General features: G+C 41.9%; 1 protein-coding gene across 10 annotated transcripts in view; it reads left to right on the top strand.

The window, feature by feature from the left end:
* herc1 (HECT and RLD domain containing E3 ubiquitin protein ligase family member 1) overlaps nt 1-26,398 on the top strand; it is a 79,526-nt gene that overhangs the window by 12,395 nt on the left and 40,733 nt on the right. For 7 of the 10 annotated variants that reach the window (XM_028586113.1, XM_028586126.1, XM_028586105.1 and 4 more), the window contains exons 7-37: nt 1,435-1,578; nt 1,818-1,945; nt 2,272-2,416; nt 3,319-3,490; nt 4,068-4,202; nt 4,462-4,627; nt 5,875-6,000; nt 8,837-9,058; nt 12,033-12,185; nt 12,776-12,908; nt 13,208-13,399; nt 14,037-14,261; nt 14,475-14,648; nt 14,751-14,865; nt 14,979-15,099; nt 15,890-16,061; nt 17,142-17,481; nt 18,706-18,826; nt 18,960-19,053; nt 19,811-20,082; nt 20,559-20,774; nt 20,911-21,031; nt 21,379-21,616; nt 21,729-21,901; nt 22,340-22,495; nt 22,630-22,736; nt 23,134-23,244; nt 23,331-23,501; nt 24,311-24,550; nt 24,956-25,039; nt 25,612-26,171. In XM_028586113.1, coding sequence (XP_028441914.1) covers nt 1,435-1,578; nt 1,818-1,945; nt 2,272-2,416; nt 3,319-3,490; nt 4,068-4,202; nt 4,462-4,627; nt 5,875-6,000; nt 8,837-9,058; nt 12,033-12,185; nt 12,776-12,908; nt 13,208-13,399; nt 14,037-14,261; nt 14,475-14,648; nt 14,751-14,865; nt 14,979-15,099; nt 15,890-16,061; nt 17,142-17,481; nt 18,706-18,826; nt 18,960-19,053; nt 19,811-20,082; nt 20,559-20,774; nt 20,911-21,031; nt 21,379-21,616; nt 21,729-21,901; nt 22,340-22,495; nt 22,630-22,736; nt 23,134-23,244; nt 23,331-23,501; nt 24,311-24,550; nt 24,956-25,039; nt 25,612-26,171 — 5,527 coding nt within the window. The remainder of the gene's footprint in view (nt 1-1,434; nt 1,579-1,817; nt 1,946-2,271; nt 2,417-3,318; nt 3,491-4,067; nt 4,203-4,461; nt 4,628-5,874; nt 6,001-8,836; nt 9,059-12,032; nt 12,186-12,775; nt 12,909-13,207; nt 13,400-14,036; nt 14,262-14,474; nt 14,649-14,750; nt 14,866-14,978; nt 15,100-15,889; nt 16,062-17,141; nt 17,482-18,705; nt 18,827-18,959; nt 19,054-19,810; nt 20,083-20,558; nt 20,775-20,910; nt 21,032-21,378; nt 21,617-21,728; nt 21,902-22,339; nt 22,496-22,629; nt 22,737-23,133; nt 23,245-23,330; nt 23,502-24,310; nt 24,551-24,955; nt 25,040-25,611; nt 26,172-26,398) is intronic. The other 3 variants (XM_028586162.1, XM_028586136.1, XM_028586118.1) reach the window with 2 other exon arrangements.

Genomic DNA, 26,398 nt, shown 5'->3' with positions numbered 1-26,398 from the left:
TACTTTACAGCATGTGTCGCCTTCTACAGAATTAATTCTGAATCATGGTTGGGACAGCTTATGGTTAAAATGTTTTTACATTCAACATAGTCTCTTGGCTGGTTAGTATTTCCAGAATTTCACGAGTTGGTACATGTTTATCTCTTAAACAGTAGCATTGTACACTAAAGCAGTAATGCAAAAGTGGAGTGAAATTTACTGAGACTTGAGGCATGCATAGTTGGCCAAAGGACTGAATTATATTTAAAGGGGACTTGTTATGATTTTCCTTATTTTCTGTCATATATATATCATTTTACATTATTGGATGTTCATATTAAATGTGGCCAAAGCTTCAATGAGGTAAAAATATGTTAAAGTGTTCAGATTTCATATTGTTCTAAACTCTCGAAATTGACGTCAGTTTGTGCCGGATTGTCTTATATGGTCATCTGCTCTAGGCACGTAACTGCAGTGATTACATAGTTTGCTACATATACATGTAACTCCAAGCTATAATGTCAAGGAAAGCTTACCTTACCTCCTCTCACCTTACTAACGTTCTATCCAGAATCCAGAAAAAAATCCATGTTAGTGTTCATCTTCTCCTCCTCTGTGTGTGGGGATGTAAATGTTTGTTGTGATTGTGGGTCTGATCGTAGGGGAGCTCTTGTATAGTTGTGCTATGAATAATACTGTTTGTATTAGGTGTTTCCACCAGGTTCCTCAAACTCAATACACTTTTTAAAAGGCTGTTTGGATTAGTATCAAGCAAATGACAGATATATTGTCAAGTTAAGTCACTTTTATGCATAGCCCAAAATTACAAATTAGCTTCAGAGGAATTTACAATGAATGCAATATATAACACCTTGTATCTTTTAAATGCAACATATTTTTTTAAAGATTATTTTTTGGGCATTTTTGGCCTTTATTATTGACAGGACAGATGAAGAAAGGAAAGGGGAGAGAGAGGGGGGAATGACATGCAGCAAAGGGCCACAGGTAGGAGTCAAACCCAGGCCCGCTGCGTTGAGGAGTAAACCTCTATATATGGGCGCCTGCCCTACCAACTGAGCTATCTGGGCGCCTGCAACATGCATTTTTAACTAATTGTTAATTTAATGCCCATAGCACACACCAAATGCAGCATGCAGACAGACAAAATAGTCAGGAGTAAAGTAGCTGGATGTTGACTCTCTATAAAGAGCTGATGTGCATTAAGGCTTGGATTTAGGACAGTGGCATATCCGGACACATTGATGTCTGTCAACATGCCTCTGATGAGCAGTCAAACTGTACATACTGTAGAAAACCATTTGTTTGGGTGTGGTATGCATGCCAGATGCAACGGTCCGTGTTGCCCTTTTCAACTTTCAATTTCGAAGGAATAACTCCACAGTTTTCATTTCCATGTGTAAACGGCCTGACCTTTTTCATTGTTTGGGAATGCAGGTCATGGTGACAGCAACAGCCGAAACATTCCTACCCTGGTTAAAGACATCAGCAATGTGGGTGAGGTGTCATGTGGGAGCTCCCATACTATTGCGCTGTCAAAGGATGGACGCACCGTGTGGTCCTTTGGAGGAGGGGACAATGGTGAGTAAACCCTTCACCATCACTTTGTTGTTGAAGGTCATAATTAATTCCGGTAATTTAAGTATTCATTTTTGAAATTTGCATTTTGAATAGGAGCCTTATCTACATTTCTACAGTGCGTGATTGCAGTTATGTTTTTTTTATTGTATTTAGTTTTCATTGTGTCAAACTGTTGTACATCACTAGAATGTGATTATACCCTCATACAGTTTAAAGAGAAACCATGTGTTGACTTGCAGGAAAACTAGGTCATGGTGATACTAATCGAGTCTACAAGCCAAAAGTAGTGGAGGCCCTGCAAGGAATGTTCATCAGAAAAGTGTGTGCAGGAAGCCAGTCGTCTCTCGCCTTAACCTCCACCGGACAGGTAGAACATCACCTGTGCATTTGTTAACCAAGACAGAATAAAAGCAGTGGCTTGTTGAGGAAAACGTGGAGCCTTGAAGTTCTTGAAGATTTGTCCCAGAGAATTAATTTCATACATTTATGCATTCCTTCCAACAGCTGGTTGGACTTTTGCAGTGATATAGTTAAAGTCAGTAGTTATATAACAAAGCTCTTCTTTCATGCATTTGTCAAAGATATAGTCTCATTGTTTTCTTATCAAGATAGTTTGAGGACCAAAATAAAATGCTTTGCAACGTGAATAGCAGAAATCGTCTGTTAACGTTGAGTCCTGTCACTTGTTTTTAGGTGTACGCTTGGGGCTGTGGTGCCTGCCTGGGGTGTGGTTCTTCTGAGGCCACAGCACTCAGACCCAAGCTAATCGAAGAGCTGGCTACCACCAGGGTGGTGGACATCTCCATAGGGGACAGTCACTGCCTGGCCTTGTCACATGGTAGTTCTCCCCTCCTTTTTCATGGTTGTTTGTTTATTTGTTTACTCATGTGCAAAAAATACAAAATAATGTATACATAAGCAACAGAAAATGTAATGGATAGGTACAAAAAACCCTCCGAGAGGGCTTATATACATATAAAAGAAAAACAATATTAAAATGATAAGAAAGAAAGATGAGATTGCACATGCTAGCAGCAGACATCCACAAATACAAGTACAACAAAGAAATAACATTTAAATGACAAATTGTTAGTCGGCAGTTTACACAAGTAATCCATAAAGATAACATTGCAGAGAAAAAAAGGCAAACCTTAACATCTTTCTTGAATTGTGTATGTGCAAATTTTAAAATATGAGATGGCCATTTCACTGAACCTCTGTAAGTTAAACCAAACTGTAATTGAGATGTTTGACAGATAGGAGGCCTGAGTTTATAGTTATTTCGGGTTGAATAATTGAGAGAGTTAACGAATGTAGGGATACTGTTCATGATGAAAAATGGAAGCAAGTTTAGTGGGATGATGACTCACCCATACTGAGTTACAGTAATATACTGTATGTGTAAACCAAAGAATAGTATAGAAGAGTGGCAACCTTGGTGTTTAACATAGGTCTTGTTTTCTCAACCTCTCTGTTTGAATGATGCAAGTAGCATGATGTAACAGCAAATACATAGACCATGTTTGTTCAAGCTAATACTTAACTTAAGCTCGACATAAAATAAGGTCATATTTAGCTCAGTGCGGTATAAACCTACCTATTATTATTATTATTATGATTATGATTATTATTATTATGATTATTATTATTATTATTATTATAATAATAATAATAATTATTATTATTATTAGGTGTAATATCTAATATTGTAATACTCTTTTCTACTCAACCACTATCTAGACAATGAAGTATATGCATGGGGCAACAACTCCATGGGCCAGTGTGGCCAGGGGAACTCCACAGGGCCAATCACCAAGCCCAAGAAGGTTGTCGGCCTGGATGGAGTGGCGATTCAGCAGATCTCAGCCGGCACTTCCCACAGCCTGGCGTGGACAGCCCTGCCCAGAGACAGGTCAGTTACCATCAGAGTAAATACACTGACTGTAGCCAAGGTAGCATTGACCATAACCTGGGTTTTACAGGAGATATTAACATAGCGGGGAGGGAGGGGGAAAGGCGGGTGCTGATGTCACAACATCCCTGGACAACTTTGTTTAGGTAAAGTCAAAGGTCAGTAACTGCATGTAAAAGAACAGCAGTTTTTTTTTAGCCGCTTCTGTGTTGAAAAATAACTAACTGTGAACGTCACGCTGTCTGTGTACTTCTTGCAGCACAGACACTGACTTGGTTTAGACAAAAGTTGACAGCAGTATTTATATACTGCATAGTTCCCATTTTAATTTGTAAGTAAAAAAAATTATTTCTCAATTGAGATCCCCTGCTAATTCTAGTCCCATGTTAAAAGGCCTCATACTCTGTCTAGATTCATTCAATGATGCATATTCCTTCAACCTCTTTACCCCTTGTAATGTGTTAGAAAGCTGCACACATTTTTTGTGTTAGAAACACCATATCAGGGTTACCCTACCACTCAAGCACTTATGAAGTACTAAAGCATATGTTAATATTTATTCACCTTGGCTCTTTAGGCAAGTGGTGGCTTGGCACAGGCCCTACTGTGTCGACCTCGAAGAAAGTACCTTCTCCCACTTGCGCTCATTCCTTGAGCGCTACTGTGACGGCATCAACAGTGAAGTTCCCCCTCTTCCGTTCCCCTCATCCAGGTAGGTGCACACAGACTGCTAAGCCACCATCAGAGACAGAGAAGGGAGATTTACAGCACTATTTTGTTTTTTTTCACTCGTGTATTTCTGACATTGGCAAATTACTTGCATTTGCTTGTCGTACATTTTCTCATGCCGAATTGCCGATATACCTTCTTTTCTTCTCAATTGTGGAAGTGTCAAATTATAATGCTGCATATGCCGATGGAAAAATTAACCCCCACAAGTTCTGAATAATTCATTTTTTATGTATTCGCAGGGAGCATCATAACTTCCTCAAGCTGTGCCTTCGGCTTTTGTCCAATCATCTGGCTCTGGCTCTGGCCGGGGGCGTGGCCACCAGTATTTTAGGTCGGCAGGCAAGGCCCCTGAGGAACCTGCTCTTCAGACTGATGGACTCCTCCGTGCCAGATGAGATTCAGGAGGTAAGAGAAAAGTAACTGTACTGTTGATCATGGGGGGAAATTGTAATATTTACATATAGGCCTATATACACATCAGTCTCAGGTTGAAACTTGTAGTTCTGAAAGTTAAAGGAACACGCCGACTTATTGGGAATTTAGCTTATTCACCGTAACCCCCAGAGTTAGACAAGTTGATACATACCCTTCTCATCTCCGTGCGTGCTGTAACTCTGTCTGACGGCTCCAGCGGCATCAGGCCAGCACAGAACATGCAGGTGATGGTTCCAGTAATCCTACTGCTCCGAATAAGTGACAAAATAACGCCAACATGTTCCTATTTACATGTTGTGATTTATAGAGTCACAGCGTATACAAAAAACAACGTAACATGAGACACAGCCATCTTCTAACTGTAAACAAACCGGGAACTATATTCTCAGGCGGAAGAATATAGTCCTTGGGTGGAGTGATATGCTCGCAGCAAGCCTGTCTGAGAATATAGTTCCCGGTTTGTTTACTGTTAGAAGACGGCTGTGTCTCATGTTACGTTGTTTTTGGTACATGGTGTGACTCTATAAAACACAACATGTAAATAGGAACATGTTGGTGTTATTTTGTCACTTTTGTCACAATTCGGAGCAGTAGGCTAGTTGGAACCAGTTACCTGCAGGATCTGTGCTGGGCTAAGCTAATGCTGGAACCGTCAGACAGCGTTACAGCACGCACGGAGATGAGAAGGGTATGTATCGACTTGTCTTACTCTGGGGGTTACGGTGAATAAGCTAAATTCCCAATAAGTCGGCGTGTTCCTTTAAGTTTCACAACTTAAAGTAATGTTTATGTATGTTTCATGTGTGCCTTAGTTGGAGGTTGTTAATTGCATTTCAGATAATGTTTTCTTTAAAAACAATGTAATATGGCACTTAATGTTTAGTTTTTTGATATAATATAATAATCGATAACTGCAGCCCTACGATAGATAGATAGATAGATAGATAGATAGATAGATACTTTATTCATCCTGAGGGATAGGCCAGTAAGCCTATCATCAATGGGGATTTATATTTGCTAATAATATATTGGATTCATGTTAAGACATTTAAATTTTTTTAACTTTCAAATATTAACAATAATTTGGAGGCCCCCCTGCAGTGACTCTGAGGACCCCTTGTTGAAGATCTCTGCATTTATTAAAATGTGAACAAGCTCTGAATCTTTAACATTGCCTGGAGCAGTGACTATATGTGGGTGTGTGTTTGTCCCATCAGGCGGTGATTGAGACTCTGTCAGTGGGGGCCACCATGCTGCTGCCTCCACTGAGAGAGAGGATGGAGCTTCTTCACTCCTTGTTGCCTCAGGGCCCTGACAGATGGGAGAGTCTCTCCAAAGGACAGGTACCCTATGCTACTTAATACACAGACATGTCAGGACCCATGTCTCTGGATGCACATGTAGAATGATTAGCAAGATTTTTATTTTGTGAACATTAGTGGAGACATGGATGCTTAAAACTAAGAAACTAATCTACAGTATGCACTTTTTGTATAGTAGACATAGTTTTTTCGTATCCCATTAATCTCATTGGTATGCATTTAACGAAAGTCACAACCACCAGGTTAAAAGCCATTGATATACATTAATGTACCTAAGGTTTGTATAGATTAACCAATGCCTCATTTGTTGCGGCTTGTTGACTAAAAGATTTAGATGGATGACGGACGCAGCTTTTACACTGTGAGCTGCTTAGCTAATGGGTCACTTTGTTTGGTTGGTTGTGTGGGTAGAGTGGAAGGCTGCGTTTGATTCTTCGAAGTTGTCTCTTATAGCCACAATGTTTTGACCCTGAAACATCAAGAGCATGCCCCATCTTCCTAAAATGCTTTTAAAAATGAAGTCTGCATGGAACTCTTGGTTCTCAATTTGAATTCCTGGTCAGCAGTCCGGCATTAAAGCTTTAGTGTGTAACTTTTTGATGTTAATGAACGTCCGTTACATTCAAGCCATTGCCAAATGAGTTGGTACAAAGCTAATTAAGACTATCAGCTCCACGCAACTCTCTGCGTGCACGATCACGGAAGGCTTGTATCATGTGGCCGTGCCGACAGTTTTGTTGTCATTACTTAGAATTCCTCGTGGAGGAGACAGAAACTACGCATTATAGCTTTAAAATATCTTGAACATTTACAATGTTAGGAACTGTTTGAAATATTAATTCTTGTGGACCTTCAAAATAAGAGTTGTAGAGAGCAGAAGCAACTTGTGGAAAATGTTGCTCTTTAATGAATAGTTTGACATTTTGGGTAGTTGGGTAATGTTTATGTAAAGCACTTTGAATTGCCCTGTTGCTAAAATGTGCTATACAAATATAGCTGCCTTGCCTTGCCTTGCCTAGGGCTGGGTACCGAACGTCAATACTTTTATGGTATTGAAAAATTCTTTATCTTTCGGTGCCAAATTTCGGTTCCAAAAGCATCTGAGCGCGTAAGTGCAAGCTTATCTGTCTTTTCTGCATATTGACACAGAGCGGAGCTCCGACCGACACACACACACACACACACACACACACACACACACACACACACACACACACACACACACACACGGAGAGGTGCGGACGGAGTAAACTGTCTGCAGTTTTGTTGAAGTCACAGAGAGTCACGGTTGGTTTCAAGTGTGGTTACAGTTTTTCTAAAACTTCATGTGGACACCGTTTGCTGCGAGGTGATATTAATGGCGAGCCGAAAGCGGTTGCGGTGCGGTTGACGTTACACTTCCTCTTAGACAAGCAGCCACAACGGTGGTTTTTAAAACATATGGTATCGAAAAAAGTATCGTTAGGAATCTGTATTGAAACTGAGGTATCAAAATTGGCACCGGATCGAAACGATACCCAGCCCTAATTTTGGGACATTTGCTTTCTTGTCGGGGGTTAGATGAGAAGATCGATCCCATTCTCATGTCTGTATAGTGAATATGAACTTTAGCTTTACATAAAGACAGGAAGAAAAATGAACTGAAACAGCTAGCAAAATCAGTTTACCAGTACAAAAGCTCACTAATTAACACATTTTATCTTGTTTGTTTAATCATTATGAAAAAAGCAAAGTTAAAAAAATTGATAAGTTTAAAGAACCTAGAACTCTAATATCAGTTCAAGGTTCAATCAGTTAACTAGCTAAGTTAAAGCTGGGGTAGTTGTTTTTGACATCATTGGGCAAAAATTCCACAATAATAAATCTAGCCTGTGACGGGTGTCTTTGGCCAATCACAGGCCATTTCAGAGAGAGGGCATTCCTATTGGCTGTGGCTACACATACAGATGCTCGTGCATGTCCCTTCAGATGGTGAAAGGCTGATTCAATAGTAGAAAACTCTGCGGTAAAAGTTGCTATACCAGCATTAGCAAGAATGTCTACACTGCAAAGCAACCCAGAAAAAGGAAGACAGACTTTTCAAAGACTTTATGATGAATCATGGACAAGTTTAAGGAGCTGATGGGATAGCATTTCAGTGGAATTTTACCTTGTACAATTTCATGTGATGAATAAAATCCATTTATTGAGAGTCTAAAAGAGACTGTAATTCTCATAAAATTGTCGCTATACTATAACGGCATCGGGATCGCAATGACGATGGGGATGATTGAAATGAATGACTAGTACTCGTACAGGTTACTGTATGAAGGGAAGGGCTGAGGACAGTGAGGGAGAGCTGCAGGTGGAGGGCTGGATTTTACAATTCTGGCCTTTTTTGCCCTTTCCAGAAAACTGCCTACTCTTAGCTTTAACCAGGAACCGGCTGTAGCCTGATATTAAATGCAGAGGTATGAGAGTGATATCGATCTTCTCATTTAAGTCTTGGCAAGAAGGCATATTTTCCTTAGATAATTGTCAAACCGTTCCTTCAACAGGAATAATTGCTGTTCATCTATTGAAAAATTCAAAAGAATAGTGATAGGTGATAGTTTTAAAAAGGAAAACAAGGTAAAACAGTTGTTGTGTAAACAGCTTTTGCTGAAGGCGAACTTTTCTCATTGACCAATCTTGTTTACTGGCCGTACATTGGCCTCATTTCCCAGATTACTGAATTACTGATAAGCATTTGGTGACTGACCTGGCGTTGCCCTCAGTATGTACCTCACTACCAACAAGTTTATTACCAAGTGCTGTTTGTTTGGTCAGGTTTTTTAAGGCCAGCAATCTTATTGACATGTATGTGTTTGTGCCACAGAGGATGCAGCTAGACATTATCCTGACCAGTCTCCAGGACCACACCCATGTGGCCTCGCTCCTGGGTTACAGCTCTCCTGCTGATGGCCCTGAGGTCCTTTCTTCTGGCCCGGGCTTCACAGCTTCCCCAGACCCCACATACAGCGCCACAGCAGGCCACCCTGACACCCACCTGGCTGAGATCCTAATGAAGACGCTGCTCAGGAACCTGGGCTTTTATACTGTAAGTGGATGTTTGGTACAGCTCTATCAAATAGCACAGCACTGTTTTCAGTGAGTGTTCCAACAAACCATTATTTGTGGATCAACACAGATCATTATGATCTATTTAGGATTGACAAAGGCAGCTATTACTCAGGAAGGAAGTCATCAGTGAAATCAACATAAAAAGCACCCTTGTTATGCTCTACCGTCTTTCCATCTCCCTTATTTCCCTCAATATTGGAGTGCTGGAGGCAGAGCATGACTCATGCAGTATATAATCCTCTGTTATTTTCACCTGCTGCCTTTTTTCCTGGCACAGCAGTGGCTTGTTCCTGTGCCTCATTCTCTAAAGACGGCATTTTATTGATTGTAATACACACACACACACACACACACACACACACACACACACACACACACACACACACACACACACACACACACACACACACACACACACACACACACACACACACACACAGGCTGTTTTCAAGTGTTTGTGATTATGCAGGCCTGAGCAGAATGATGATTAGACTGCAAGGCTTTCTGCATTTGAGTCACTTCTTTTGGATTCATTGCCTCCCTGCTGTAGTTTTGCTGTTCTTACTCCTTTCTTAATCTATAGAACAAAAGCCAGTAATGACATGTTGGTGGCCTAACTGTGAATATACAGCTGTGTTCAAAATAATAGCAGTGTGATTTTAAAAAAGTGAATAATGCTCAAAATCCTTTAAATAGCTTTTAATTCCATAATATCAATGCATTGGGAACACTGCACATTCAATTCTAAATCAAAACTTGATCAAGTTTGTGTAATACCTTAACAGAAAGGGAAGAAAAAATTAGCAGTATTTGCATTTTTCTTTACAAACTCAAAAATGTACTGTATAAACTGAAAAATGTCTCAAGGCTTTGCTTTACTTTGAATCACTGCACTAATATTTAGTTGCATAACCATTATTTCTGAGAACTGCTTTACATCTGTGTTGCGTGGAGTCGACCAACTTCTGGCACCTGTGAACAGGGATTCTAACCCAGGATGATTGCTCTGGAATGTCCACAATTCCTCTGCATTACTGGGTTTTGCCTCAGAAACAGCCTTTTTGATGTCACCTATGGGATTGAGGTCTGGGGATTGGGCTGGCTACTCCATAACATCAATCTTGTTCATCTGGAACCAAGACTTTGCTTGCTTACTGGTGTGTTTTGGGTCATTGTCTTGTTGAAAGACCCATTTCAAAAGGCATTTCCTCTTTAGCATAAGGCAACATGACCTCTTCAAGTATTTTGATGTATTGAAACAGATCCATGATCCCTGGTATGCGATAAATAGGCCAAACACCACAGTATGAGAAACATCCTCATAACAAGATTTTTGCACCACCATGCTTTACTGTCTTCACCGTACTGTGGCTGGAATTCAGTGCATGGGGGTCGTCGGACAAACTGTTTGCGGCCCAAAGACCCAAAAAGAACAATTTTGCTCTCATCAGTCCACAGAATTCTCCTTTGGCCAGTCAATGTTTCCTTTGGCAAATTTCAACCTATTCAGTACATGTCTTTTTTTCAGCAATGGGACTTTGCAGGGACTTCTAGCTGATAGCTTTGCTTCACATAGCCTTCTTCTGATCGTAACAGTACTCACAGGTAACTTTAAGTCTTCTTTGATTTTCCTGGAGCTGATCATTGGTTGACCCTTTGCCATTTTGGCTATTCCTCGATCCATTTGAATGGTAGTTGACTGTTTTTTCCGACGTCGTTCAGGCTTTGGATGCCATTTCAAGGCATTTGAAATCATTTTGGCTGAGCAGCCTATAGTTTTTTGCACTTCTTTATATGTTTTCCCCTCTCCAATCAACTTTTTAATCAAAGTCCGCTGTTCCTCAGAGCAATGACTGGAACGACCCATTTTGCTGAGTATTTCAGTGGGAAATGCACTATAACCAGCATGCACAGCATTTGCTTCCTTCCTTCCTTAAATATGGGCCATAACTGATGCCTGTGTCTTCACAGAATCACACTGCTATTATTTTGAACATGCTTTCAATTACAGATTAAATTTTACAGAGTGAGCAGCATGCACGTCATGACTGTTGGGTCTGTTTGTTTTTGGTGACTCTACAACACTTACTAGTAAATTATTTGCCATGTAGAAATATCGCTTCTACCAAAAAATTTGATTTATGAGATTAGTGATGTTGGACTGCTATTATTCTGAACACAACAATACCTGGAATCCAGATCACAAAAGCCGGGGCTGGAATAAAGCAATGATTCTGCGTAACTCATAAGGAGACTCTTCGCCCTCTATAATTAGCTCATGCCATTTGTTGTAGAACAGATACACTTGAGTGGCTTATTTGAAAGGTATTGCTGAATCTGGCCATGAAGGTCATTGGGTCTAAGGCTGCTTTTAATTCAGGATCCATTTATTAGCTCTTCTGTCATTTTCATAACCAGCTATAAGATGATGGCCAAGATCAAATTGGCGATAAGATATTATATTGATTCTTTGGACTGTATGATACTTGCTGATATCATACAGTCAATTGAGGGGCCTCTGATCGATTTGAGACTAATATAATAATAATAATAATAATATCCATCCATTCAACACAATCTGTACATTTATATCAACTCTGAAAAAGCAACTAAAATATGATTTGACATTGTTTTAGTGAGCTCTTTCAGATATTTAAATGAAAAAACCTATTCATTTTAATAAAACGACTAATTATGAAGTGGGAATTTCAAATCTTAAAGATGATGATATTTATTAATACTTTCAATTTGCATCAGTGATATTAGATCATTGATATATCGATCCAGATCAATGTGTCGTTACACCCCTAGAAAACACACCTTTCCTGTACTGCATCCCTTTTGGCTACGACAGTTATACATATTTCATCTCTGAAGATACCTCTTATACCTGCAATAACTGTTAGCCCGTAGTTGTTTCTATCTGATTTCTGTGTGTTTGGGTTGTGCAGGATCAGGCGTTCGGTGAACTGGAGAAGAACAGTGATAAGCTGCAGCAGGGCCTGTCCTCGTCTGACAGCAGCCAACCAGCTCACCTCCACCAACTGCTGTGCTCCCTGCAGAAGCAACTATTAGCATACTGCCACATTAACTCTGTCACTGAGGTACGGACACTCAGCTGCATTTGTTCATGTGCAACCTGTTCAAACGCGTTTACTCTCTCTTCCATAGACAACAGTTTTATTATGTGGAGAATAGTGTTTACACAATAAAAGTCTCCGTGTAGTTGTTTAAACGTCTTGGTCCAGTGCCATTGTGACTTACTGTATACTGCCTTCATGCAACATTGGTGGGATTACATAATGTTTCTGTTGATCTGAAAGGCAGATGCCCCATGATGTTGATGATGAAGTTATTTACTTCTTATTGCGCATCTAATTTCACAACTCACATGGTCTTGTTCATGAGGCGTAAAGTCAATGACTCTAATAACTGATGCATGAAGCAAAGTTACTCCTAGTTGAATAGCTTTCATTTTTTTCTTTCTTTTCTATCTTTTTGTCTTTGAGTTAATTCTTGATCTAATTTAGTGAATTTCAGCGGCTGTGGATATTTATAAATCACAGTTTTGTAATTTTGTATTTTCAGGATCTCATTTTCTTTTAAGACCAGAGAGATATTTTGACAAGCCACTTTATTGTGGTTGGAAAGATGACTTTTACAACATTATCATGTTCATGTTTATTTTCTGCAGAACTCCAGCAGTGTGGCTTTACTCCACAAGCATCTGCAGCTGCTGCTGCCTCATGCCACAGATATTTTCTCTCGCTCGGCTGCTCTGATAAAAGAGAGTTCCTGGAATGGAAGCATACGAGAGAAGCTACAAGGTGAAGAGGATTAGTTAATCTCTTTTGCAGCGAGGCTGAAATGCCTCCTCGTATCTCACTGCGTTGCTATCTTGGCCCTCTTTCCTCCATTTGTTCACTTCTGCCTGTTCATCATAAAAAGCTTTCATTATTTCTGTTTCCATGTTTGATGCTCAAAGTCAGTGCAGTTTAAAACAACCTAAATAATGTAGGTTATATATTTTGGCATTAGCTATAGGATAATATAGTCATGGTGAATGTAAATGATAGAAATAAGAAGAATTAACCCAAAATACTGATTATGTCTCTATGATCTCCAGATGTGATCTACGTGTCAGCGGCCGGCAGCATGCTGTGCCAAATAACCAACTCCCTGCTGCTGCTCCCGGTGTCGGTGGCGAGGCCTCTGCTCAGCCACCTGCTGGAACTGCTGCCTCCTCTGGACCGCCTCAACAGGCTGCTGCCTGCTGCCGCCCCTCTGGAGGACCAGGAGCTGCAATGGCCTCTTCATGGTGAGCATGAAACAAGAAGCCTCTCAAAGAAAACCATTATGTGCATCACATCATCAAAACAAGTACTGTGCAGTTAGCAATCTGAATTGAAAGTGTATTCATTAGCTTTTCCCCAAGCTTTCAAGTTGGCTTTGTACACAATCATCTCATAACAATATTAGGCCTGGTTTAGCTCTTACAGTATATCACTGGCAATCACTATCAAAAACGTATTTACTACACAATAATGTACATTGTTGCTGTTTGTGGTGTTTCTGTTTGAATGAAAATTAGGTTGAACATATTTTGTTTGGATTTGTGTAGTTGGTCGTTGTTCCTGCTCTCTTCAAAGATTTAACATCTTAAGTTTAGCATTTGATCTTTTGTCCTAAAGACCTTTTGGTTTGTGAGTAAGCCACAAATGTAATTTAGTGCTCTTGTTTTGTAGTTTTCTGGATAATACATGGCTGTAACTGTAGAAGTTAGGGGTTAGGTTCTGTTGTGATCTTTGACATTTCCACTCTACAAATCAAAAGTTGTAGAGCTCTCAATATCTAATTATCCCTAAAAATGTAAACCTTTTGGAAACCTTTGTATTTCTGGGCAGTAGAATTCATGCTGTCCTTATTCCACTACACTAACTTTTCTAACTTTTCAGGTACCTCTGACTTTGCCGAGCCAGCATCGGGGATGTCCCTGCCACAGCCGGCCCTCTCCTGGGTGTGGCTCGTGGATCTGGAGAGGACAGTTGCCCTGCTGGTGGGCCGTTGCCTCGGTGGGATGCTGCAGGGAGCTCCCACCTCACTGGAGGAACAGGACACTGGTTACTGGCTCAAAACGCCCCTATTCAGCAATGGCTTGGAAATGGATATCCCACAGCTCGGTAGGGAGTGGACACATTCAGTACTATTATGGCTGAGTTCATGTGTGTTTTAAAATGCTGATCACTGGTAAAAACATAAGCACTTGAGTACGTTTTCCTAAATGTTGTGAATTTAAATTCCAGCGGGATATTTTGTAGATGAATGTGTTTCTCTTTTTGCTCTTTTTTTCCTTTCCATTGTTCATTTGATGTTTTTCTTCTCGTGTCCTTCAGACGCGAGCATCAGCTCATTACTGGAAGCAGCACTGTCCGGTAACGAAGAGCAGAAGCCCTTTGACTGCACACTACGTCCTGACTTGAGCGTCCTGGTGGATTTAGCCCTGTGTTCCTCTAAAGAACCTGCCAACAGCCTCTGGATCAACATGCAGGACTACGCTATGAGCAAAGGTCCTTCAACCTTTTGACTAGGCATATCATGAATTCTATAATCTCTACGCTAGAGGCATTAGTCTGGAAAAGTAACTGACTGCACTGTATATTCTGTTGCAGACTGGGACAATGCGTCTCTCAGTAACGAGTCCCTGTTGGACACCGTGTCCAGGTTTGCGTTAGCAGCCTTATTAAAGCACACAGGGCTGCTGGGCCAAGCCTGTGGAGAGGGCAGGTACTGTAACATAATATTTATAATATGTCAGCTTTAAGGTTTCCGCACTGTCTCATAGTGCCAGCCTAAATTAAAGATCCCATGCCACAAGTATATTTTTATTTTCCCATCAGGTACCAACCATCTAAGGCCCTTGCAGAGGTGTATCGCTGTGTTTATAAGGTACGAAACCGCCTGCTGGCCTGTAAGAATATGGACTTCATCCAGACGAGATCCTCTTCGCGTGAGAGGAGAGTGAGTAAACCAAAGATGCATTTGGCTAAAGAGTCTCTTAAAGTGCTTTTCCTCAATGTTTGCCTTTTCAAATTAGATGCTTTCTCTGCGAGTAGGTGCTTTGTTCTTGAAATATGGATGCTAATTTCCATTTATTTTCTGAGCGCTGGCCAACCCTTGTTAACCGGTTAACCGTTTAGCAGGCATCTGCATCCCTGTTCACAGGCACGGACACACTTTCCGGAATTCTGAATTTGCGTCTGTAGACAGCTGGGAAGTTGTACCGATTGCGCAACCACAATGTTGCATGCATTGTCGTGGACACATGCAGCCACTTTTACTGGAAGGGCTTGCGCATCCGCGAGACCGACACAAGTCCGCAGCTGTCCGAAGAGCGTATATCTAAGCCCACCTACAGCCACCTGCGAGGTTGTATAAAGAGGATAAAGGAGATCTGGTGCTTTCTCTTAGACCCATGACGTGGAAGAGAAACACCAACATACAAATATTCAAACATTTAGAGAGCAGTGTCTGCCTGGCATACTCTGCGTGTAGGACGACTGATTTAAACTGCCAATCCTCTCCAATAATGTGGCATATGTCACAAAGCTCTCCTCCGCTGTGAGCACTGTCCAGCAGCGAGCCACGAACCTAGCAGAAAAAAAGAGCTTAAAACGATAAGAAATAGATTGTATTGACTATTGTCCCTATTGTCGGTTAACGCTTAAATGGTCAATTATTAACATCACTATCATGAAACAAATTTTTTTTCACATGCACTCATGGATGTCATTTGATTACACTTTGTCAGATTTCAGACAATCAGGACTCTCTGGACATGGACCCTCAGGAGCACTCATTCACACGCACCATCGACGAGGAGGCCGAGCTGGAAGAGAGAGCTGACCGCGAGAGAGAGGAGGGCCATCAGGAACAAGACGATGAAGAGGAGGACAGGGAACACGAAGTTATGACGGCTGGAAGTAAGTACGCCTGCTTGGTGTTGTTTATTTTGTACATTTCAGTGTGCTAATCATTAGGTACGGTATGTATTTTTTCCAGTTCATTTAAGGCTTTTTTATCCTGCCTGCTCCCATTTATTCACAAATCAGCTTTATGGCGACAGTTATTAAACTGGTTAAAATGCTAAACAATTGTTTTTTCCATAATTTGCTTGGCGCTGTATCCTGTTGAGTGTTTTGTCATGTTGGGTTAGTTCTGGTCATTCAGGTTTCCAATTCAATGTTTTATTTAGGAGTTTCAATGGTTCGGAAGTTTAATTTTAAATTCAGTGGAGATCCTAATTGTTTTTTTTTTTTCATGACAAAGCATTGCAGCTAGGTAGCCAATTTATATACATTGATTAGAAGTGTATGTTATTCAGCTGCGGGCAGCTACTCTAGCTCCGACAGGACTCCATGGTGCATTCAGGTGCACCTTGTTAAACAAATGGTGCACTCAATTGCACTTTGTTAATTTTGAGAAACTCAAACTATTGTTGTAAAGTACTAATGGCTCTTATTGCAACATTGCCGTCATAAAGAGTATTTCAATAGCGCATAAACAACCCTCCAATTGATTTAGAGTGTACTTGTCTAAACATATTGTTTGCTGTATGGTGTGCTGGTCTCAGATGTCCTCAGCTAACCTCGGCCAAGCAACAGCAATTCCAGCGACAACAGTGAAACCGCAACGAGTTACTGGAAATGAATGAGAACCTCAAGCCAAGAATTTGGAAACGGCATCTAGCCATATAACAGCCGTCTGCAGGGGAACATAGAACATAAGCTGAAAAGAAAATGTTTAAATCGAAAGTCATATCAAATCTTGGATATGAATCGTGACACCCCTAAGCTTTTCATTGTTATCCAACAGTTGGCTCAAAATGCGCTAGGAACACTTGTTGACGGGTTACATTCGCATGTGCTTTGGTAATGAACTTTGCACTCTAGTAAACCTTTAGTGTATTGTGCGGCTGCCTGCTGCTTGTCCTCTAACCCAGCATCTTGTCTGTGTGTCTGTGTGTTTGCTTTATTTTTGTATGTGCATCTTGCACCACACAGAAATCTTTCAATGTTTCCTCTCAGCGCGGGAGGTAGCTCGCAGTCGGGACAGAGAGCGGGCCAGCAGCAGCACAGGACTGGGCTCTGGCTCTGTTTCCAGGAGCGGAGGAGGAGGCGGAGAGGAGGACGCCATTCTGTCTCAGGAGGGGAGGAGGGGCAGTACAGGCCTCCCAGAGGGCCAGGACCTGTACACAGCAGCCTGTAACTCTGTGATCCACCGCTGTGCCCTGCTGTTGCTGGGGGTGAGCCCTGTGCTGGGCGAGATGACCAAGCAGAACCAGGAAGAGGGCCAGACCCAGTCAGCCACTGGGACACAGGAGTGTCTGAGCTTCATGACCAGGTCAGAGTGCTGCCCACCTGGATACAGTACAGTCAGGAGGGAGGGGGTGATTAATCAAAACTCAAATCTCTCTCAAACTCATGTATTGACATGTATTATTATATTATAAAGTAGGTTTCCTCTTTATTGGGGATTTTGTGCTATAAAACTATCCCCCTATTGAAGGGTCAATCAAGTCAGCTTGTTTCTGAGAGAAGTTCATTATTACCTTTTCCTCACGAAATCACAGTTACCAGGAAATGGTTCAGTGTTCATATAGGCATGTGGGTGTTGTTTTAACTCTTATGTTGTCCTTCGGGTCCCGGTGACCCAAAGGACAACACAAGGGTTTTAATACAGCACCTTATTGATTTTTTAAACATGTTAAACTATCCTATAAATCTTAACAAATGAATACTTTACAAAGCTAAGTATAAAAGTTAAAATTTTTATAACAACACTCCCATGCCCAAATGAACACTGAAACAGTTGTTGGTCCCTATGATTGTTCCTCCTGTTCATACTGGCCATGAAGACATCCTCTCCTAAAGCAAATCCAAAGTACAGTATGAGATGGGGGGGGGCAAAGTCTGCAGTTCTCCTACCATACGTAAATGCATTCTAAAGTTCAGCCAAAGCTAATGTGATGTGATCAGAGTGACACAAATCAAGTGTGTATTTTCTAAAGTTCTCCTTTTTAGTGCAGAATTCTCTGTTTGGATTTCGCTGGACTTTTTCTCGCTGAGCTGCAGTGGAAGAATAGTAACACTAAAAAAGACTGCAACTTTGGAAGATTTAAATTGGCTTACTCAGACTGCTGAGACCTCATATTACATGTAGCTCTCGCTGACTGTATGCATTTTTGTGCAGAACAAGGACTATGGCTTTTGTCCACTATCTCTAACATCAAAATCACTTAGTAATTAATCTCTTTGCAGCCAGTAATGAGAGGAGGAATCATTACAGCAACCAAAAGATTCAGCGAAAAAATAGACCCAAAACTAGATTGCAGATTATTAACTGGTGGGAAAATCTCCTTACTGTGGCTTCTTTAATATATACAGATGTATGTAAACCGGTAGTAAACGGTAGGTAAAAAGTGATGTGTCATGGTTTTTGGGGGGTAAAATAATTTTATATTTTGTTTAGTTTGGTTTCTTTTGTATAGTGTTGCATTGGCGTGACAAAGATGATGAATTAGTTTCTGTGATGTGTGTGTGTGTGTGTGTGTGTGTGTGTTTGTAGGAGTGAGAGTCTGAGTGCGGAGAGCCGCTCAGTGCAGAGCAGCCCGAGTTACAGGCTGATCAAGTCCCGGAGCGAGTCTGACCTCTCTCAGCCTGAGTCAGACGAAGAGGGTTACACTCTGGTAGAGCAGACACGCTCATTCACACACTTCTACTTATCTATGTCTTACTGCATTGGTATTTCTGTGTTTATGATCTGTGTACAGTCATGAAGTAATTTGAAAGCTACATCTTTGTCTCCGTTTACTCTTTCAGAGTGGAAGGAGAAATGTTGACCTGGACTTGGCGTTCTCTCACAAAAAGAGAGGTAATAAAGATGTTTCACAGACAGATCTGACTAATGTTGCAAGTAAGTATAATACAGGTCATCAATCATATGTTACTCTTGTCTCTCTGTCTTTTGATTCCTGTGGATAGTTTATTTACTTCTTTTGGGGCAGTTGAGCCCCAAACACAAGAGGAGCTCCAAGCAAGTAAACGATGGCATGTTTATTCCTCTTGTTAGCCCGTACTTTCATCACTGTGATGCCCCTCATTCATCTCTCATGATGAGGGCCTTGTTTTGAGCTTCACTTCAACGCACATGTTCTGCCCTCTGTGCTGATGCATAGACCGCAGAAATAGTTAAGGAACATACAGACATGCCTATTGTAACAATAACAGCGTCTTCTGCTTGGAATGTGTGTTATTTTGCACAATGAAGGCTTATTCCTTGTGAGGAATATGATTTGTGAGAGTTTTCATGGATTTACCAGTTGCAATTGAAAACAAGACATCAGTACTCATCATTAACGTCAGTGCTCTCAGTTGTTATATGGAAACACTAGCTCTGGTTACCATTTCACTTTGTCAACTGCAGCATTTTTTCCTCAGTGGGTATTGGAAACTCAGTGCGCCCATTAAAGATGAATCCATAATGGCTGATAAAGGCTTGTGCCCGCATGAAGAATCAGCATTTGGCCATTTGATGAACTCTTATAGAGTAATAATGCATTTCACTGCATAGCTCTTAAGTGCTTAAAAGCAACATGGCCCATCCATCAAAAGAGTTATCTTGTCCATATATGCATCTGAAAGGCTCCTGTCTCCTCTCCTCCTGTCTTCAGGCTTACTTCAAAGCTCGCCAGACTCCCTGGCTGAGTCCTGGTTCCGGGCCAAACTCAGCCGCCAGCGGACCTACAGCTCGGCACACTCCTACGAAGACTCCGAGCTGGACCTGAGCCGCACACTGGGCATCCATGCTCTCATTGACAACATGGTCAGCTTCATCAGTGGCGATGTGGGCCTGGCTCCAGCCTTCAAGGAGCCAGAAGAAAGTATGTCCACCAGCCCACAGGCAACTATCCTGGCCATGGAACAGCAACAGAGCAGAGGAGAGGTGAGGGCCTCTCCCAGGATTTTTTTTGGGGTATCTTTTATTGGTTTAATGCCCCGTGAAATGAAAACACTAATTCATTTTGACACCAGGGAGCAAGGTGAATATTGTTCTTTTTTATAACGCTGTTGTCATGAAACTCTTTATATGTGTTGTAGTGATGCTCGTGTTTTTACATCACATAAGGGATTAAATGCTTCAGTAGAGGTTGAGAATATTCTGTGACCCTTTGTCCTGAAACATCCTTTCAAAACAGCACCGCTGAAAGGATAATGCTGGTGATATTCTATATTTTTCTTGTTGTCAACCAAGCCCATGAAAACACCACAACTAACAATGCATTAGTACGTCTCTCTATAATTTTTGACTTCCCTATCCTGTCTGTGGTTCTCAAAAATTGAGAGTAATACAGTCCAAGAGTTGCACTTGTGACCCTGTTAGAATATCCACTTGACTACTGGGATGTGTTTTATCTCCAGCTGCGGTTGGAGGCACTCCACCAGATTGTGGTGTTGATCTCTGGCATGGAGGAGAAGGGCAGTCAGCCAGGGAATGCAGATCGATCCAGCAGTGCATTCCAGTCCTCCTCTCTGCTCACCTCCGTCCGGTTGCAGTTCCTGGCAGGATGTTTTGGCCTCGGCACCGTGGGCACTGGAGGCCTGAAGAGAGAGAGCGTGCAGCTACATCACTATCAGGTATGAGATTAATACATTTTCAGCCAGTTTCGCAGAAGTCCCACTGATTGTGTTTGAATTCTAAGAGAGTAGTAACCATGTTGCCTGGGTTTTTGTAATCTCTGTCTTAACATACCAGTACATCCTTCTTTTGCAGGATGGTGTCAAAGCAGCTAAGAGGAGCCTCCAGATGGAAATCCAAACAGCCGTTCATAAGATCTACCAGCAACTGTCTGTCACACTGGAGAGGGCGCTGCAGGCGAACAAGCACCACATAGGTAATAAAGGCTACTACTGTGCATCCCCCAGCAGTGGAGCCTCAATGACTTGTCAGCCTAAAATTATTCAGGTTGTTAGATATACAAATCATAAACACTTATCATTAACTTTTTCAGTTAGGCAGCTTCACCTGCGAGTGTATGTAAACTAGGGATCTGCTCTCACTTTTTTCTCCAATGTGGCTCGCGATTGTGTGACAAGATACACAACCAGCTTTCAAAACGTGTTACTTAAGCTTGCTTTAGTCTCCTTAAAACAAAGCCATACTTGGGACCTGATCTGATCTTGGATTTAGGAGTTTCGCCTGATGCTTTTATCTCTTGCCCTTGTTTCTTCTCCATCCTAGAAGCCCAGCAGCGCCTCCTGCTGGTGACTGTGTTTGCCCTGAGTGTTCGCTACCAGCCAGTGGATGTCTCCTTGGCCATCTCCAGTGGCCTGCTCAACGTGCTCTCCCAGCTCTGCGGGACAGAGACGATGCTGGGGCAGCCGCTCCAGCTGCTGCAGAAACCCGGAGTGTCTCAGCTCAGCACCGCCCTCAAGGTGGCCTCCACACGCCTGCTGCAAATACTGGCCATCAGCACCGGGTAAGAGATTAAGGAGGTTTAAAATGAAGAAATGGAGTCGCCGTGACATCAGCACGTTGTAAACCTGAAGAAAAGATAACAACAACAGCTGTGTCCTTCCTTGCATTTGCAGCACGTATGCAGACAAGTTAAGTCCCAAAGTCGTCCAGTCGCTGCTGGACCTGCTCTGCAGTCAGCTGAAGAACCTGCTGTCTCAGGCAGGAGTTAGTCTTCTCTCTTCTGGAAAAGACCAGGAAGACAACAAACAGGAGGACAGTGCAGACTCTGAAAAGAAAGACTTCAGAGGTGAGTAAGAAAGTTGTTCTTACTACTCTTTAAATGGAAACTATTTTTTTTCAGTCCATTTTAGTGACCTAATGAGGCAGCTATGTTGTCCCTCATGTGTTTGGTAATACATCAAACATCCTTTATATGTGGCCATTATTACATTCATGTGAGCTTTGTCGGTTTTGTAGTTTTGTCACATAATCTGTTACAAACATGAGACCATAGTCACAGTACACACCAAAAGAAATTTGAAATGGATATAAAACCAGGCAATGTTCAGATTGTTAAATAGTGATTACAACTTGTTTTTATACCAACAAAAAGAAAGTAGTTTTCTCTTGTATATGTAGTTAATATTTACTGAACCTGAAGTGAACGTGAACGAAGGTTTGCATTTAATGAAATGTAATATTCAGCCCCTAATTGTATTTGTGTTGTTATTGTCCTGTCTTTCAGCGTTGGTGCGCAAGCAGCATACTGCTGAGCTTCACCTTGGAGACTTCCTCGTCTTCCTCAGAAGAGTGGTGTCCTCCAAAGCCATCCAGTCCAAGATGGCCTCCCCTAAATGGACTGAAGTGCTGCTCAACATCGCTGCACAGAAATGCTGCTCCGGTACAACCAGCTTATGTAACACACACACACACACACACTCACACACACAACCACACACACACACTCACACACACAACACAGATAAAAGTGAAAACTTAGCTGAGACATTAACCCTTGGTGGCTTTTAATTCCAGGGGTCCCTCTGGTGGGAAACTTGAGAACTCGGCTCCTAGCTCTTCATGTGTTGGAAGCTGTCCTGCCTGCCTGTGAGGCCAATATGGAGGATGACCAAATGACACAGGTAAGCCCCTTACTGTTCTTTTGTAAGTCCTCATTAATAGGGATGCACTGTGTATATATATATATATTTTTTAATCGTTATTGCAATATCAACTGGCGCAATATACACATCACGAAAGGATGCGACATATCGCGATAGACACTCAGAGATTTCTTGTGTTAGTTGAAAGAAAATATCAGTAGAAAATTACAGTTCAACAAGCAATTTTTTGGTATTTTAGCAGAATACTGAAAGCAGCAGAAATGCAGAACTGAGTACACTTTAATATCGGTTTATTTATCGCAAGAAATATCTTTATCACAATATTCAACAACCTTATTGCATATTTATCGTGCAGCCCTACTCATTAATGGACCTTTAGTCAGTCTGTGAGCTGATCTAGTTTGTTCTGTTCTAGGTTGTTAAGCGGCTGTTCTCCCTGTTGTCTGACTGCATGTGGGAAGCTCCCATTGCCCAGGCCAAACACTCAATCCAGATTAGAGAAAAAGTTCAGGAACTCAAACTACAGGTGAGCAACCAACCATTCTCCTTCTCCACCCATGTGTCTTGATAATCAGTGTTGTTTGAGTGACTGACAGTTTCTTTAACCCGCAGGGAGAGGCAGAGGAGGAGGACGAGAACCTTCCCATTCAGGAACTGTCCTTTGACCCAGAGAAGGCTCAGTGTTGTGTGGTAGAAAACGGCCAGGGGCTGACGCATGGCAGTGGGGGTAAAGGCTATGGCCTGGCCTCTACTGGTATCTCCTCTGGATGCTATCAGTGGAAGGTACACTATTGTATTATTAAAGCTTCATATGTGGCACAAAAATTATAATAACAGTGTTATCTTTGCTGTTGTAGTCCACAGTTTCTTTGTACATTTTGGTAACATTTTAAGCGAACCCTTTATAAAGTCAGCTAAATCTACACAAAAGGGCTCAATTAATTGCAAATCATTATAAAATGATTACAGTAGAGACAGGTCTTTAATTGATTGGAAAGTGCTTTAAACAAACTGTCTTGCCTGACAAGCCAGACCCACATCCAGATGTTGGGTCTGGGAACTCACCATTGGCAGGGCTCAATCCGAGGGGCGGGATAAACGGTTGTCTTTCAAATTACCTCTGCACGCGATAGGATAGCGCTACAACCAACCAGAGCAACGCTAGTTGATAGATTCAACTTTTGCCGTATCCGGTCGGCAAAACTCCGAACACATCTTCCTTTTTTTAAGAATGACTTCAGTGCCGTTCTTTGTTCTTTTCTCAAAGAAAAGACCCAAGTCTTCCAGAGTCGCGGCCAAAGCCGATTCCAAGGACCGCTGTTTGCCAGCAGCAGCAGCCATCTTCTTTGTTTTCAAGTAGCAGGAAATTCACGGTTAACCGTCGCAACTCTGCCGTCCTTATGTTAAGCCCTGCCCACCGACTCTATACACGATGTGATTGGCCTGACCAGAATTTGGTTTTTCCAGCTCGCAAGCCAAACGGAGAGTTGCTAGACTGATTTGTTGCCGCCAGGGTGCGTCTAGATTTCTAGGCTGTAAACTATCTCCTTTTTTTAGTTTTGATTCATTCCACGTTTTATTTCCTTTTGTAGTTTTACATCGTGAAGGAGAACCGAGGCAACGAGGGTACATGTGTAGGCGTTTCACGGTGGCCCGTGCACGACTTCAACCACCGCACCACGTCGGATATGTGGCTGTACCGAGCATACAGCGGAAACCTGTATCACAACGGGGAGCAAACGCTGACTCTTAGCAGCTTCACGCAGGGAGACTTCATCACCTGTGTCCTGGACATGGAGGCCAGAACCATCTCATTTGGCAAGAACGGAGAGGTGAGAGACGCCAGCTCAATATCAGAAACTCTAGCAAACTTATCTACTTTAGTCTTCAGAAGACAAGACTGGGGTTATATTCATGTGACACGCAACAGTTTGTGTATATATAGGTTCTGTTTATATTTAAAAGAAAAATGTATGGATACAAATACTTCAACCTATCACAAACTTAATCATTGCTAGCCTCTTGTTTGAGCCTCTTCTCTTCGTCAATCCCTATCAAACTATATGTGACAAATCACTTGACTACAGCGGAATAAAGCCTCTTGACTGGGACACTTAAATACACATGCATATTAATTTATTAATACATGTATCAACAAAGATAATCCACACAAGAAAAGCTATGGATTTCCTCAGGGTTCTGTGTCCACACCTAATTTCTAACTTGTGATTCCACAGGAACCAAAGTTAGCCTTCGAAGATGTTGACGCCACGGAGCTTTATCCCTGCGTGATGTTTTACAGCAGTAACCCAGGAGAGAAGGTAAGAGCACATAACTGTCTGTCACCTGTCTGAGAAGCATGCGTCTTCTCCATCTGCAGGAGGTATTTTACCTCTGCTGGCTTGCTTGTCGTTTGTTCACAGTGACTCAACATTTACTTCGGGATGAGATTTTTTTTAAATCTTTTTTTCTGTTATGATGCCTTTAGTGTTTTAATAAAAATAATTAACCTCCCTACATTGGTCCTTGGGACTAAGGGAACAAATTAGCTGTTGTGCTAATCACGGCACATTTTATATTGTTTTTAAAATGTCATTTTATTCTCAAGCCAAAAATGCCGGAAGATATTAGAACGAGATGAAGGGAATGTGTGTGTTCGTTGGTCTTTTCTTTTAGCAGCTAAATTATCTAAGAAGCTGTGATGCTTGTAATTATTGTGCAGACTGACCTATCAAAAATCCTTTTTCTGCTATGTTGTGCTGTTATTTTAAAAAGTGTACAACTAATCTTATCTGAATTAGTGAGTTTTATGTTGCCTTTTTGTTATATGTGGTATCTATGCATTTATTTGAAATATAATTCATATATTCTGCTTATTGTTTAATTATTCTAGGTTAAGATCTGTGACATGCAGATGAGGGGAACACCTCGAGACCTCTTACCTGGTGACCCAGTCTGCAGCCCCATGGCCACTGTCCTGGCCGAGGCCACCACCCAGCTTATCCGTATCTTGCATCGCACTGACCACTGGACCCATCGCATCAACAAGACCATGATCGAGCGGCTCCACAAAATCAAACCGTGCTTTCGAGAGTCCGCCAGTGCATCTGGCAGCGGTGGGGGTCAGAGGCTGAAAAAGAGCCGCTCGGTGCAGAGCCGCGAGGAGCACGACGCCCAAAAAGAAAGCCAAGAAACGCCAGTGAGGACAGAGGAGGAGAGGGGACGCCATGGACGGCAGCATGGCTTGGGCGAGCTGTCAGAGCACCACCTTAGGACACTCTGTACAGAAGTTTGGCCGGTTCTGGCGGTGATCGGGGGGGCGGATGCAGGCCTACGTGTAGGTGGCCGATGTGTGCACAAGCAGACCGGGAGGCATGCTACTCTGCTGGGCGTGGTGAAGGAAGGCAGTACCTCAGCCAAGGTGCAGTGGGACGAGGCCGAGATCACAATCAGGTACTGGGTGAAACGTTTTGCTGTGGCATATTTTTTTTGTCACATTTTTGGTTATTTATAGGGCTGCCCCTCTGAGTCGATTAGTTGATTAATCGAAACTGTTGTTGTTGTTGTGAACACAAGATTTAAAGTGGTGCTTTTTGCATGATTTTTTGCAGAGAAACTCAGTTTTACAGATCTGTCCATTAAATCAATGTTCAATGTTAGTCCACTAAGAATTTCAAGGA

This window comes from Perca flavescens, chromosome 1, assembly GCF_004354835.1.
Source record: "Perca flavescens isolate YP-PL-M2 chromosome 1, PFLA_1.0, whole genome shotgun sequence".
NCBI classification, from domain to species: Eukaryota; Metazoa; Chordata; class Actinopteri; order Perciformes; family Percidae; genus Perca; species Perca flavescens.
Note: the sequence above shows the minus strand (reverse complement) of the source record. Positions and strands in the feature narration are given on the sequence as shown.